General features: G+C 34.0%; 1 protein-coding gene across 8 annotated transcripts in view; it reads left to right on the top strand.

The window, feature by feature from the left end:
- Nucleotides 1-13,514, top strand: part of RBPJ (recombination signal binding protein for immunoglobulin kappa J region) — a 220,490-nt gene that overhangs the window by 166,509 nt on the left and 40,467 nt on the right. For all 8 annotated transcript variants that reach the window (XM_074229664.1, XM_074229665.1, XM_074229666.1 and 5 more), the window contains one exon: nucleotides 11,191-11,286. In XM_074229664.1, coding sequence (XP_074085765.1) covers nucleotides 11,191-11,286 — 96 coding nt within the window. The remainder of the gene's footprint in view (nucleotides 1-11,190; nucleotides 11,287-13,514) is intronic.

Genomic DNA, 13,514 nt, shown 5'->3' with positions numbered 1-13,514 from the left:
ACCAATAGTGCATAATTGTCCCAGATTTCCCACATCCCCTCCAACACTGATCATTTTCCTTTTATGTCATTTTTAGCCAATCTGGAAGTTGATAGCTCAGAGTTGTTTTAATTTTTATTTCTCTAATCAATAATGATTTAGAGCATTTTTTAGAAGACTGCAGATCACTTTAATCGATAAATGACCATTTTTCAATTGAGGAATGACTCATTCTTATAAATTTGACTCAGTTCTCTATATATTTTAGAAATGAATCTTTTATCAAAAACACTAGCTATGAAAATTGTTTCCCAATTTTCTACATTCCTTCTAATCTTGGTTGCATTGGTTTTGTTTGTACAAAAACTCTTCAATCTAGTGTAATCAAAATTATCTGTTTTGCATTTTATAATATTCTCTATTTCTTGTTTGGTCATAAATTACTTCTGTCTCCATAGAACTGATAGACTGACTATTCCTTGTTCTTTTAACTGGCTCATGGTATCGTTACCCTTTACATCTAAATCCTGTACCCATTTCAACCTTATTTTAGTATAGGGTTTGAGATGTTGGTCTGTTCCTAGTTTCTGCCATATTTTTAAGTTTTCCCCAACAGTTTTTGACAAATACTGAGTTTTTTGTCCCAGTAGATTACTCTAGTTATTTACTACTGTTTCTTGTACCTAATTTATTCCATTGATCCACCATTCTTATTTTTTAGCCAATATCAGATAGTTTTGATGATTGATATTTTATAATTCCCTTCATATTCTTGACCTTTGTTCATTCACATAAATTTTGTTACTATTTTTTCTAGCTCTGTAAGATACTTTTTCTGTAGTTTGATTGGTATGGCATTGAATAAAGTAATTAAATTTAGATAGAAGTGTCTGTTTTATTATCTGTGCCTACCCATGAGCAATTGACATTTTTCCAGTTGTTCAAATCTGACTTTATTTGTGTGAAAAGTGCTTTGTAGTTGTGCTCATATAGTTTCTTGAAGGTCAACTCTCAAGCATTTTATGTTATGTACAGTTACTTTAAATGGAATTTTTCTTTCAGCTCATTGATAGACTTTATAATATATAGAAATTCTGATGATTTATGTAGGTTTCTTTTATATCCTGCTAGTTTGCTAAATTTGTTGATTGTTTCAAGTAGTTTTAAACTGATTTTTCTAGAATTCTCTAAGTATACCATCATATCACCTATTAGGCATATTTTCCTCATTCCTTATTCTGAGCCTGTTATTTAATCAGCAGCTCTTAGTTATATTGATAGTATATCTTAATTGTCAGTAGCTGGGCTGTATTACAGAATACAAGTTGACTGAGTATAAAGATCAATCAGATTTTTTTTTAAACTTCAGATCTTGACAAATAACACTTTTAAAAATAATGTCAGATGCAACTTATATCAGATTGTCACTGCCATGGGAGGGGATAGAAAAATGTGAAACTCAAAAGCTTGCAAATAGATGAATGTTAAAAACTATCTTTACTAAAATTAAATAAACACAAATAAAAAAGAAAATGATGTCATTACTGTTGTATGTGCAAAGCAATTTAAAAAGGTGCTGCTTGCATCATAGCAAAGTTAATCTTCCCTTGTCTTAAGCCTTTCCTTTAGCACTCTCTATCTTATATCGTTCTGTTACAATAGTTTTGGACAGAATTAGTCTCTACTAATACCTTCCCTTCCTCACCACCTGTTCAGTTTTCAGCACTTTCCATTGTGCTTTCATACCTACCATGCTGTCGAAATAGTTTTACAAGGTTAACTAATGACCACTTAATTGCATGAGTGGTAAATCTATTGACCTTCGTTCAATCCCCATCCTCCTTAATTTCTGACATTTAATATTGTTCACCACTACCCATGGTGGGGCAGATAGATGGTACAGTGGATAGAGCACTAGGCTTGGAATCCTGAAGATTTATCTTCATGAATTCAATCTGAACTCAGACACACAGACAGTTGTGTAACCCTGAACAAACCCTGTTTGCCTTATTTCCTCATCTGTAAAATGAACTGGAGAGGGAAATGGAAAAGCACTTAGTATCTTTGCCAAGGAAACCCCAAATGAGGTCACAAAAAGTCAAAATACAACAGAAAAACACCTCCCCCCCCTTCTTCCTTGGTTTCCTTGACAGTGCCCTCATTCTCTCATAAGTACTGTGGCTCTCATCTCCTTCACTGGTTTCATCTCCCTTCTCTCAGTCTCTCAGTATAAATATCTCACAAGACCCTAACTTTTTCCACTTCTCCTTCCAATCTCTTTGGGATCTGCTATTCCTGTTGCCTCAGTTATCACTTCTAAAGTCAGTCTCAATAGATACCCTTATTTCCATTTCTGTTTTTGTTTTTTTTTTAGATATTTCTACCTTATTGTTTCATTGATACTTCTAAGTTAACAGCTCTAAAATTCGTCTTTTCCCAGGAAAATCTACCCTTCCTTGCAGTTTCCTTATTTCTGCTCTAAATAAAGCAACCTGAGTCACTCAATCTCAAAACTCAGTTATCCTTCTCTTCCTCCCGCTCTATATTCAATCAATTACTAAGTCCTATTGATTCCTCCCCTGTATCTCTCATTTCATCTCCTCTCTTCACTCATATTTCTGATACCTGTTTAGACTCTCATTACTTTTTTTACTTTGTTATAATAGTATCCTTCAATCAATAAGCATTTATTAATCACCCACTAATATACCAAACACTGTGCTAGGTATTGAAGATGAAAATACAAAAAATGAGATTCAAGAAACTTAACCTCAAGAAATTTGCTCCCCACAGCTTCCATATTCCATATTCCTGTTATGCAGATCAGACTATGCCACTGTCTTGTTGAAAAGTCTTTAATATTCCCTCTTCCTGGTAGGAATAATGACCAACTCTTTATGACAGTTAAGACTCTTTACAGCCTAATTAAAACCTACTGTAATAGTCTTGTTTCACATTGCTTTCCTTCACACATTCTAAATTATAGCTAATCTGAATGGCTCTCTATTATTCTCTGATCTTGTCCTGTATCCTGTACTTTTTTTCCCCGCATGCATTTGTGTAGAATAGTAGTCTATAGACTTTTGATGGCATACTTTATTAGTTTAAAAAAAAACATTGAGCACTATTCCCCAATATGTAGATATTTATATATCATAAATGTACTTTTGTGCTAATAATTATGTGCATCATACATATTGCACAAAAATAGAAATTAAAAAATAATGAAATAAGCATATCTTCAAGTTAGTAAGGTACCACTAAGATACCACTTGGATATTATTTGAATAGGAATGACATGATCAGACCTGCATTTTTCTAAAATTGCTTTGACAATTTGGCAATGTGGAGGATATATAAGATAGAGGAGACTTAGAGCAGTGAGACTGATTAGCCGACTGTTGGAATAAGCCAGATGAGAAGAGATAAGGGCTTGAACACAGGTGATGGTCAAGCAGAGAGAAAGGAAGATTAGAGAAATATAGAGATTTGACAATTGATTGGGCATGTGGAATGAGAGAAATAACATCAAGGTCATTAATCTGAGTTGTTGGAATGATAGTGTCCAGGAAAGACCTGGAAAGGGTTTGCTCAGGGTTACACAACTGTCTGTGTGTCTGAGTTCAGATTGAATTGATAAATCTTCAGGATTCCAAGCCTAGTGCTCTATCCACTGTACCATCTATCTGCCCCACCATGGGTAGTGGTGAACAATATTAAATGTCAGAAATTAAGGAGGATGAGGATTGAACAAAGGTCAATAGATTTACCACTCATGCAATTAAGTGGTCATTAGTTAACCTTGTAAAACTATTTCGACAGCATGGTAGGTATGAAAGCACAATGGAAAGTGCTGAAAACTGAACAGGTGGTGAGGAAGGGAAGGTATTAGTAGAGACTAATTCTGTCCAAAACTATTGTAACAGAACGATATAAGATAGAGAGTGCTAAAGGAAAGGCTTAAGACAAGGGAAGATTAACTTTGCTATGATGTAAGCAGTACCTTTTTAAAAATTGCTTCGCACATAGAAGAGCATGGGTTTTGGGAGAGGAAAATAGTTCTTCCATACAGGTCATCATAATCCACTCATCCTCTTTATCCTATGAGATATATTTTGTCACACTCAAAAAAAAAAGTATCCAAACCTGGGACACTTGCGTGTCATTTCTGGAGAGCAAAGACCCCATGTCCTCCATGAGGCACTTATGATTGTGTGGGAGGCAGAGTGGTTACAAAAGAGTAGAGTGTTTTCCCAATGGCAGTTGTACAGCTTCTGCTATGGGTTTCTAGTTAGAACCAATGATTAGATTTCCACCTCTCCTGAGTGGAGATCCCTGAATTAGAAAGGGAGAGTAAAGGAGCTTTCACAGTGGAGGGGAAAAGTGGAATCTGGGAGAGATGGCAAATAAAGGTAGATATGGTTTTGTTGGGAAAAGGTTCCAGGGTTGGCTGTCTCAGTAGTGTGGCTTACAACCCATCTTCCTATCTTGATTGGTATAGATCAAACACCGGTTCTGGAAACCATTGGTGTATACTATAGCCTCATGCCCCAAAGATATTCTCATCTTTACAGATTGAAATCCTTATCTTCTTTCTCAGGTATTGCTTCATTAAACCTTCAAAATCCCCTCTCTCCCTCAACTCTCACCTAAAAGTCATCTCCTCCTCTTCAAGTTTTCTTATATTATTTTACCCTGATTTTTCTTTTATTATTATCATATCTTACTGTGATATTTATTTATGTCATACCCATCCCATGAAATTTCCTATTAGACTATAAGCTCCTTAAAGGCAATGTGTATTTTTTTCAATATTTGTTTCCCCAAAACTAATAGAATGCCTTTGGTAATTATATATAACTGTTTTACCTAACCAGGTATTTTTAGAATTAGTTTGGCAAAGGGAAGGTGTCTTAGGAAGATCTTTTTAATAGTTCCTCCTGAGGACCCTGAAGTCATGTTCTCTTCCTTGCTTTCCCAGAAGAGGGAACCCTTAGATTTTGTGTTTGGGGAACCAGTGTTTGGGTTCTGGGACCCAGGAAAGGGATGAATTTGACTGAAGTCAGAATAGTATCTCTACAGGAGTAAATTCATATTTATTGACTGTTAAAGACAAAACCAGGGTTGCCTGAGCAAGATGGTAGAAGGAGCTAAAAATGAAACAGTGGCCAAAGTTGAAAGTAACTAGCAACTATAGCTGTGGGTCCACAAAAATGTGACAACATATGAAGCCATTTAACTGAAATTTATATGTATTTAAACCAGATCACTTTATAGAAAATGATTTTCATTTTTCTCTCAGTAAAATAACAGATATTTTGATGTATTCACAAATATGCTAGTAAGTTCTAAGATTCACCTGGAAACATAAGCCATACTATTTGATTTCAAGAAAAAAATATAATGAAACAGCTTCAGTTCTGTCATAAATTCAGCGTCATAGTGTTACAAATTTCTTGTGGACAATACTTCCCAACAAACATTGTTAAGTGTCAAAAGGGAACCATCAGGGAAACGGCTAATTTATTTCTCCTCACTAACCCAAAGAATAGTAAATAATAAAAAAGCTAAACATTTCCAGAATATGTTATATCTTATGTCTTAGAACCATTTATGAAAGTAATGCTAACTTACTTGTAGATCCCTTGAATAAGACACTTCTATCTCCCATTAAATGTCATTTTACTGTTTGTTCCTTCCTATTAGTTTCTGGGCCTTTCTATAAGAATATTCTACCTTTAGAAGATCTTTCTTGATTCTCCAGCAACTAATGCCTTCCCCTCCATGTACTCTTTAACTAGTATATATATTCCTAATTTGTTTGCATATTTACCCCCTTCCATAAGTTCCTTGTTTTTGTCCTTCTTTGATATTCTCAATGCTTAATAAAGTTGATTGCTATCAAACTAATCCATTGCCCTTTGTCAGCTGGGATGGTATATTTTCTTTCACCTTTAAATGTCAATATGCTAGTTTATCATTTATATAATTGTTTTAAAATGACTGTTTTGGATGACTTTGTTTGGATTGTTTCTCTCCTGTACTTGTGCAATTATCTATTTTTAGTAGCTACATTTGTATTTTTATTTCATGTTTTCCACTATGTTAAGTCTAGAATAATTTAAATAATGTTGGATTGATAGTATTTCTAGTCTTTGTGACCGTGTCTTATCATTTTATTACCTTTAGAAAAAAAATCAAAAACTTACAAATGAAGACAGATGAAACTGCTCATGAATTTGAATATATTTTTATTTGTATTAGGTCTAAGATTATCTTTTATGTGTTGAGTCATTACTCCCATTTTGCAAAACACGATCTGAATTTTGTTTGAAAGCTCTAAAATTCAAATGTTCCCAGGACCTCCTAAGTTTCTTGATTTAGTTTTTAGATTTTTTTCTTCCCCCCCCACCCCCCACCCCGACAAGACAACATACTTCCTGGAGATGCAGCATTCACACACCAGGCATTTAAATGACTAGGGAGAACCTTTGGTGCAGGTGGCATAGAAATCAGTGGTGCCCATAGTGCTTGGGCAGGACTATCTTGCCACACATGGCTTCTTGTGAATATGCTGGGAGAGGACTGTGGTCAGCATAAAGCAGTTCCCAATTGAATGGTTCCAGAAATTTCAATGAAGTTTAAGACTTTTCAGCTGAGTTTTCCTATAGAACAAAAAGTCTAGTATGGCTATAAAAAGGGGGGGGGGAATAGAACTTTTAGTAAACAAACAGACACATGTATATAGATTTATGTATGGGCCATGCAAACAGTATTCTGTATATAATTAGATATTTATATCCATATGTGATTTATATCATGTACAGGTCTCTAGGATACTAAATGTGTTTTAGAACTGGAGGACAAAGGCCTCTAATATAATGTAATTAAATGAGAAAACAAAGAATAATGACTGTGTGCATTTCCTGTCTACCTGAAATAACTAAAAAGAAAGTTTTTAGTATTGTGTTATGTGTCAAGTATGAGTCCATAAAGTAGAATTAAACTGAGCTCAGTGAACTTTCTTAACTCCACTAGTGATAAATCAGACATGATGCCATTTCTAAAGGATACTACATAATCATATAGTTGGATATGTTAAGTGTACATATTTTAGTCATAATCCCTATCTAAAAAAAATTACTATTTAATATTGACCATTCTCTCAACAATTCAAGCTATCACATGGAGTCTTTTTTTTAGGTTGGTTGTTTTTTTTTTTTGCAAGGCAATGGGGTTAAGTGGCTTGCCCAAGGCCACATAGCTAGGTAATTATTAAGTGTCTGAGGCCAGATTTGAACTCAGGTACTCCTGACTCCAGGGCCGGTGCTCTTATCTACTGTGCCACCTAGCTGCCCCTATCACATATAGTCTTGAGAAAGTCAGTTAAAATGGACATTTTTGCTAAACTTTGTGTGAATTTAATATTCAGCAAATTGTCTTTAAAAACAGTTAAAGTCATAGTTTTGTGTTTTGATTCTCCAATGAGATTATAGTTTTCCTGAATACAAAACTGTTGTTTTGTACTCCTTGTATTTACCCATGGTGGGGGAGGGGAACAGAATTACTAATAATTGGACTAATTGAGTCCTTAGCAACTCAAAGTATTCTATAAGGAGCATATGAAAGTCTGTGCACAATATTCATCATATTGTAATACATCCCTAATAAATCTTCCTACTTCTAATCTGTCTTCTCTCCCATCTATTTTAAACACAGACACCAGATTAATCTTCCTAATATAAAGCCTTGACCAAGTTATTTTAGAGGTGATACATCATAATGGATAATGTTAGTATTATAATCAGAAATATCAGTTTAAATCTTGCTTTCAACTTGCTCTCTTTATGACTCTATATGTGTCACTTAACATTTCTTAACTTCAGTTTCTGCATTTGTAAAATGAGGATAATAGATCCTAACTCAGAATTGAAACAAGGAACAAATGAGAGAAAACATGTGAAGTGATTTGCAAACATTAAAACACTGTATAAATGTGATCTATTTTTAAGGGTCTCATTCTTTTGTCTTATATTTGACAAAGTTCAGATAGAAAAAGGATGCTCTCTTGCTGTTTATATTCAGTACTCTGTGAACTGTTGAAGAGGTGAATAAAATTGTTTTTTTTATAATTGAATGCAAATATTAGAATATAAGCTGGCCCATAAACTTACTGCTAACGCCTATGAGGCAGTTCATTAAAATGTAGTATAATAGGAATGACAGGTATTGCGTTCTCTTCCAAAATGATTTTATTTTCTCCCACTAGGTTTCTATAATTTTGGCAACTTTGTATTCCATATATCTTGGGAATTGAATTTCTAAACATTATTCTTAAATTTTCATAAATCGTTATTTCTTTGAAAAACATGTTTTTGATTATGCCATAGTTTTAGTTAATTGACTGAAGACTAAAGACAATTTTGAGAACTGTATAACATGGGAATTTGTTGTTGGTTTATGAAAAATAAGTTTTTCTAGTGTATGATTCTGGCCATTTCTTACACAATCTATATTGATCAGTGAGACTGGAGTACTTTATAACAGATAACTTTTCTGTGATTTTTTAATAGCATTGTCTGGGTCTTAATTGCTATGATTTGTCCCTATTTCTATAAACAAATCCATATAATTCTCCCATTTGCTTGGTACTTCTTTGCCAAAGTAGTCTAAGTTCCATATCAAGTAGAGCTGGAGGACCTTTTGTGTGTGTAATCTTTTCACTGGTCCCTAAAATGAATTAAAGAATTAAAATTCTGCTTGGTCCAGAACTGAAATTGCAAAGAGACAGAGTTCAGCACAGAAAAAGGAAAAACTTTATGATGAAAATATCTGGTAAAAAAAAGTGTAATGTGCCTTCTAATGAAATAGTGGGTTTCCCTTCATTACATATTTTAAAAATCCATATTTTAAGGTCAATGACTTGAATAGCCTGTGTTTGGGGGATTTGTAGAAGAAATTCTGAATCAAGTACAAATTGGACTGGATGACATGAGGTCTTTTCTAAGAGAGAGAGAGTGTGTGTGTGTGTGTGTGTGCTTTGTGTGTTGTATGTCTCAAGACTGGTAGTGCAAATTGGGGAGTTGGGCCTAGAATTTAGAAATCTGGTTAGGTTGCATTTGGAAAGCTGTACTATGCTTCCAACTACTTGAAATTACATATATAGGCCCTGAGACTGACATTCTCTTTGTCACACTATATGATCATAAATCATTAAACTGTACAGTTTTAGAAAAATTGAGATGATCTAAAGGATAATAGTAAGACACTTTGTGGAAATAAACATCTAAAATGTCTCCATATGATTAATGTATATTAATTGTTTTAAAAGGAGTGTGTGTATGTGTGTATATGTGTGTATTTGTAAGAGAGATGGGGGAGGGAGGGAGGGAGAGGAGGTGAGGAAAGGAGATAGACTCAATTTTGGAAATCAGCAACCTCCAAAGTGATACATTACAAGTAGACTTCTAGTCCCTCAAGTCAATCATTCAGTCAGAAACAAGTTCTTATGAAGCACCTGTTCTGTGACCAGGCCCTGCACAAAGTCCTGGGAATACAAAAAAAGGCAAAAGCAAAAAAATAAAAAAAAAAGGCAAAAGCAGCCCCTACTTTCAAAGAGCTTACAGTCTAATAGGGGAGACAGCAAGAAAATAACTATGTTCAAAAAAGATGTATGCAGAATAAATTGGCACTCATCATCAGGCAGAAGGAACTATAGTTATGAAGGATGAGTAATTGGCTTCTCAAACAAGGTGAAATTTTTACCTGAAGATAAGGAGGGAGAGAATTCTAAGCTTGGGAACAAGCCAGTGAAAATGTCTAGAATTGGGAGATTGATCGTGTATAAGTAATAGCCAGATAATAGTGTATTACATAATATTGCCTGGGGTTGGGAGACAGGAATTGTAAGACATGAGCCTAAAAGGGTAGGAGGCCAGTTTTTTAAAGGCTTTAAAAAATCAGAGAGAATTTTGCATTGGATCTTGGAAGTGATAAGGAGTCACAGGAATTTATTGAATAGAGAAATGATGTGATCAGACCTATACTTTAGGAATGTCAATCTGATAGCTGAGTAAAGAAAGAACTGGGATGCAGGGATATCAAGCAGAATATGATTGTCTAAGTATGAAGTAATGAAGTCCGAGACTAGATTAGTATCAGAGGAGAAAAGGGGGTATATATGAGAGATGATAAGAAGGTAAAACCAATTGAATTGAAAACAGATTGGGGAAAAGGAAACTTGAGAGAATGTGAAAAGTAAAGATTGCCGCTTAGGTTACTCATCTGGATGACTAGGAGGATGGTGTTAGCCCTGACTGTAAAAGCAAAGTTAGAAAAGGGGAAGAAATTGAGGGGGGGGACAAGTTCAGTTTAGGACATGATGCATTTAAGATGTCTATGGAACACTTAAGTGTATTTATGGGAAAATGTGATTAGATATATAGGGGTATAGAGAGTTATATGTCAGGAGTTGTTACAGGAGGGAGTACTTAGAGATAAAATCATGGATCTTTGTTCATACTACATAATGCTCTAAAGAATTCTCATTTCTTTTAATTATCAAGTTCTGTTTCATTTTGATTGTACATAGTTTGTATTGTGGGAAAACAATACTCCCCAATTCAGAAAGTCTTAGGGGGAAGCATAATTAGAAGCATGAAACTTCAAAAGCATTTTAATTTGGTTTAAGTTTCAGGAACTTTAACAATATACATAATGAAGATAGATATTCTTGAACTGAGAGTTGTAATATTAAATTGGACTAAAATCAATAAAGCCACAGTGGGTTCCTGAGATTACAGAATAAATAAGTTTTTGAAAAAATAAAATAGTACCAAGTTGAAAAGCATTTTAAAATAATTTTAATATGAACTTAATGAAATATGTGAGCACACAATCAGAACTAATTATAATAAATACTTAGAAATTATAATTTTTCTTTTGATTTCTTTACATGATTTTCTAATCTTTTTTTTGAAGTGTGTCCAGATAAAAATAAACCAAGTAAGCCAACATACTATTCTCTAGTTTTCTTGTTAAAATATGCAAAGATTGAAATTTTCCATATTCATTTAATGAAATTTAATTTGGGTTTTAGAAAGTTGTAAGTATTTGAAGTTTTTGGTATTATTCATATTACTGATATCTATAAAGAAGAATGATCCTTTTGAAACTTTTTCCTCTAATCTTTTTTTCAAATTTGATCCCTAGGGAAGCAATGCGAAACTATCTAAAGGAGCGAGGTGATCAAACTGTACTAATTCTCCATGCAAAAGTTGCACAAAAGTCTTATGGAAATGAAAAAAGGTAGGATATTTTTCTTTGTTGTTTTTTTTGTTAAGTGGAAAATAAGTTTTTTCTATATATCATTTCCTTCAATGATATGTATCTTGCTTTTCTGCTAAAGCCAGGCAGCTAATAATTATTTGCCTTAACTAAATGATTCCATTCTTCACCACATTCAGGAACTATTGAGAGGATCCTCTACTGTGGAATCATACTCAAATAGAAATAAGGTCAACAAAACCATATATAAGGATCCCTGTGGGTCACTTATTGACTTAGAAAACGACATATTAATATAACATTTCCATTGATTTTTATTTTATTTTGTTGAATATTTTTTGTTTTCCTTTTAATATGATTTGGTGACTTGCACTAGCTCCCAGGCTGAGTAATTTGACACACTTTTTAGTTGTTTTGGATATTAGTAAATCTTGGAGATCATAGTTTTAGGCTTTCCAAAAATGCAGCCCGCAGGCAATTTTCTGTGACCCCCTGTGAGTTTACTAAATACTGTAGTAAAACGAAGCCAAGCTACTGCAGAGCTCTCACTAAAATGGCACATCAAAATATATTGTCTATTGTTTCAATAAAAACTTTTGGAAGTACGGTTAGACAGTCCTGGTCTAGCCCATTCCCCTCATTTTACAGATGAGTAAACTGATAATCAGGAATGTTAAGTGACTTTTCCAGTTCATACAGGGATTCTCACCAAGACAAAAATCGTAAGTAAGGGTAGACATGATGATTTGAACCTTGGGGAAAGGGGATGAGGGGACTAGTGAAATACTCCATCCTAGAATTTGAGATAGACAAGAAACTTGGTTATAGTCAGATATACTCCTGAGATTTGAACACAATCAGAAAAAAAGGATGGGAATGTTCTATCCTGTGTACAAAAAAATTATACAGGAGAAATTACCCTAGTAAGGATGCATGAAATCCAAATATAAAGAACTTCAATAAATATCCCGAAAATATTAAGAAAGAAGAGAGATAGTTTAGTAAAGAGCCCAGTATGAATACACAGGAAATTAATCCACCAATTTAGATTTTTTTTAAAAATAGAAGCAAGAACTAATTGTGAATGAAAAATACTGAATCATGTCATGATTCTGTAAGAATGTTTAGGAATTATGATAGATATGGAAGTGAAAGGAATCTTAGATAGCTAGCCTTCTCCTTTTATAGTTAAGGAAAATGAGAATGAGAGGGGTTAAATGATTGACCCCATATCATAAAATAGGACATAGAAAACTGAGAATTGAAACCTTAATTTTTGAACTCTAAAAATAGCACTCATTTTCCACTATACCACAATACCTTTATTTACTAAAACTCAAAATGAATTGAGACTGACAAGGAAAGCTAAATGATAGCAAAAAGTTTCTCTTAAACCAGTGTTTGGGGGAAAGAAAGGAGAATCAGTAAAGGCATAGTATTTAGGATTTAGGTGATAGAGTAGATAAAGCACTGGCCCTGGAGTCAGGAGGATATTGATACTAGCTGTGTGACCCTGGGTGAGTCACTTAACTCCACAGCCTCACCAAAAAAATATGTAATTGTATCTTTAAAAAATTTGCATAAAATAATTTTTCATTCAACAAGTATTTGTTGAGCATTTATTAGGGCAGCTGGGTGGCACCATGGATAGAGCCCTGACCCTGGAATCAGGAGGCCTAAGTTCAAATCAACTTCAGATATTTGACAATTACTAGCTGTGTGACCTTAAACAAATCATTTAACCATAATTGTCTCACTCCTAGCGCCATCTGCAGTTGTCCTGATTCATATCTGGCCACTGGACTCAGATGGTTCTGGAGGAGAAAGTGAGACTGGTGCACTTAGCACAGCATCTCCCTTACTTAAATCCAATTCATGTACATGTCATGGCATCACCTCCCTGATGTCATGGTCTTCTTTGAAAACGAAGAACAAATAACAACAATCACAAAGATAGAGTTCAGGGATAACAAACAACAAAGAATAGGGTAGTTCAACTCTTTAAATTAATTTTTTTGCTACATTTCAAGTTCTGAACTATCTCCCTCCCTACCTCACACTAGAAAAGACCATCATTTAACACACATTTATAAATGTATGTAAAAAATATGTAAAATATACTATACATACTTCTGTTTGTCAATTCTTTCTCTGGAAATGGATAGTATTTTCCATCACAGTCTTTTGAAGTTGATTTGAATATTTATAATACTCAAAAATAGCTTGATTGTTCACAATTATACTTCAGT

This window comes from Macrotis lagotis, chromosome 3, assembly GCF_037893015.1.
Source record: "Macrotis lagotis isolate mMagLag1 chromosome 3, bilby.v1.9.chrom.fasta, whole genome shotgun sequence".
Lineage (NCBI taxonomy): Eukaryota > Metazoa > Chordata > Mammalia > Peramelemorphia > Peramelidae > Macrotis > Macrotis lagotis.
The sequence above is the reverse complement of the archived record's forward strand: the minus strand, read 5'-3'. Positions and strand labels throughout refer to the sequence as shown.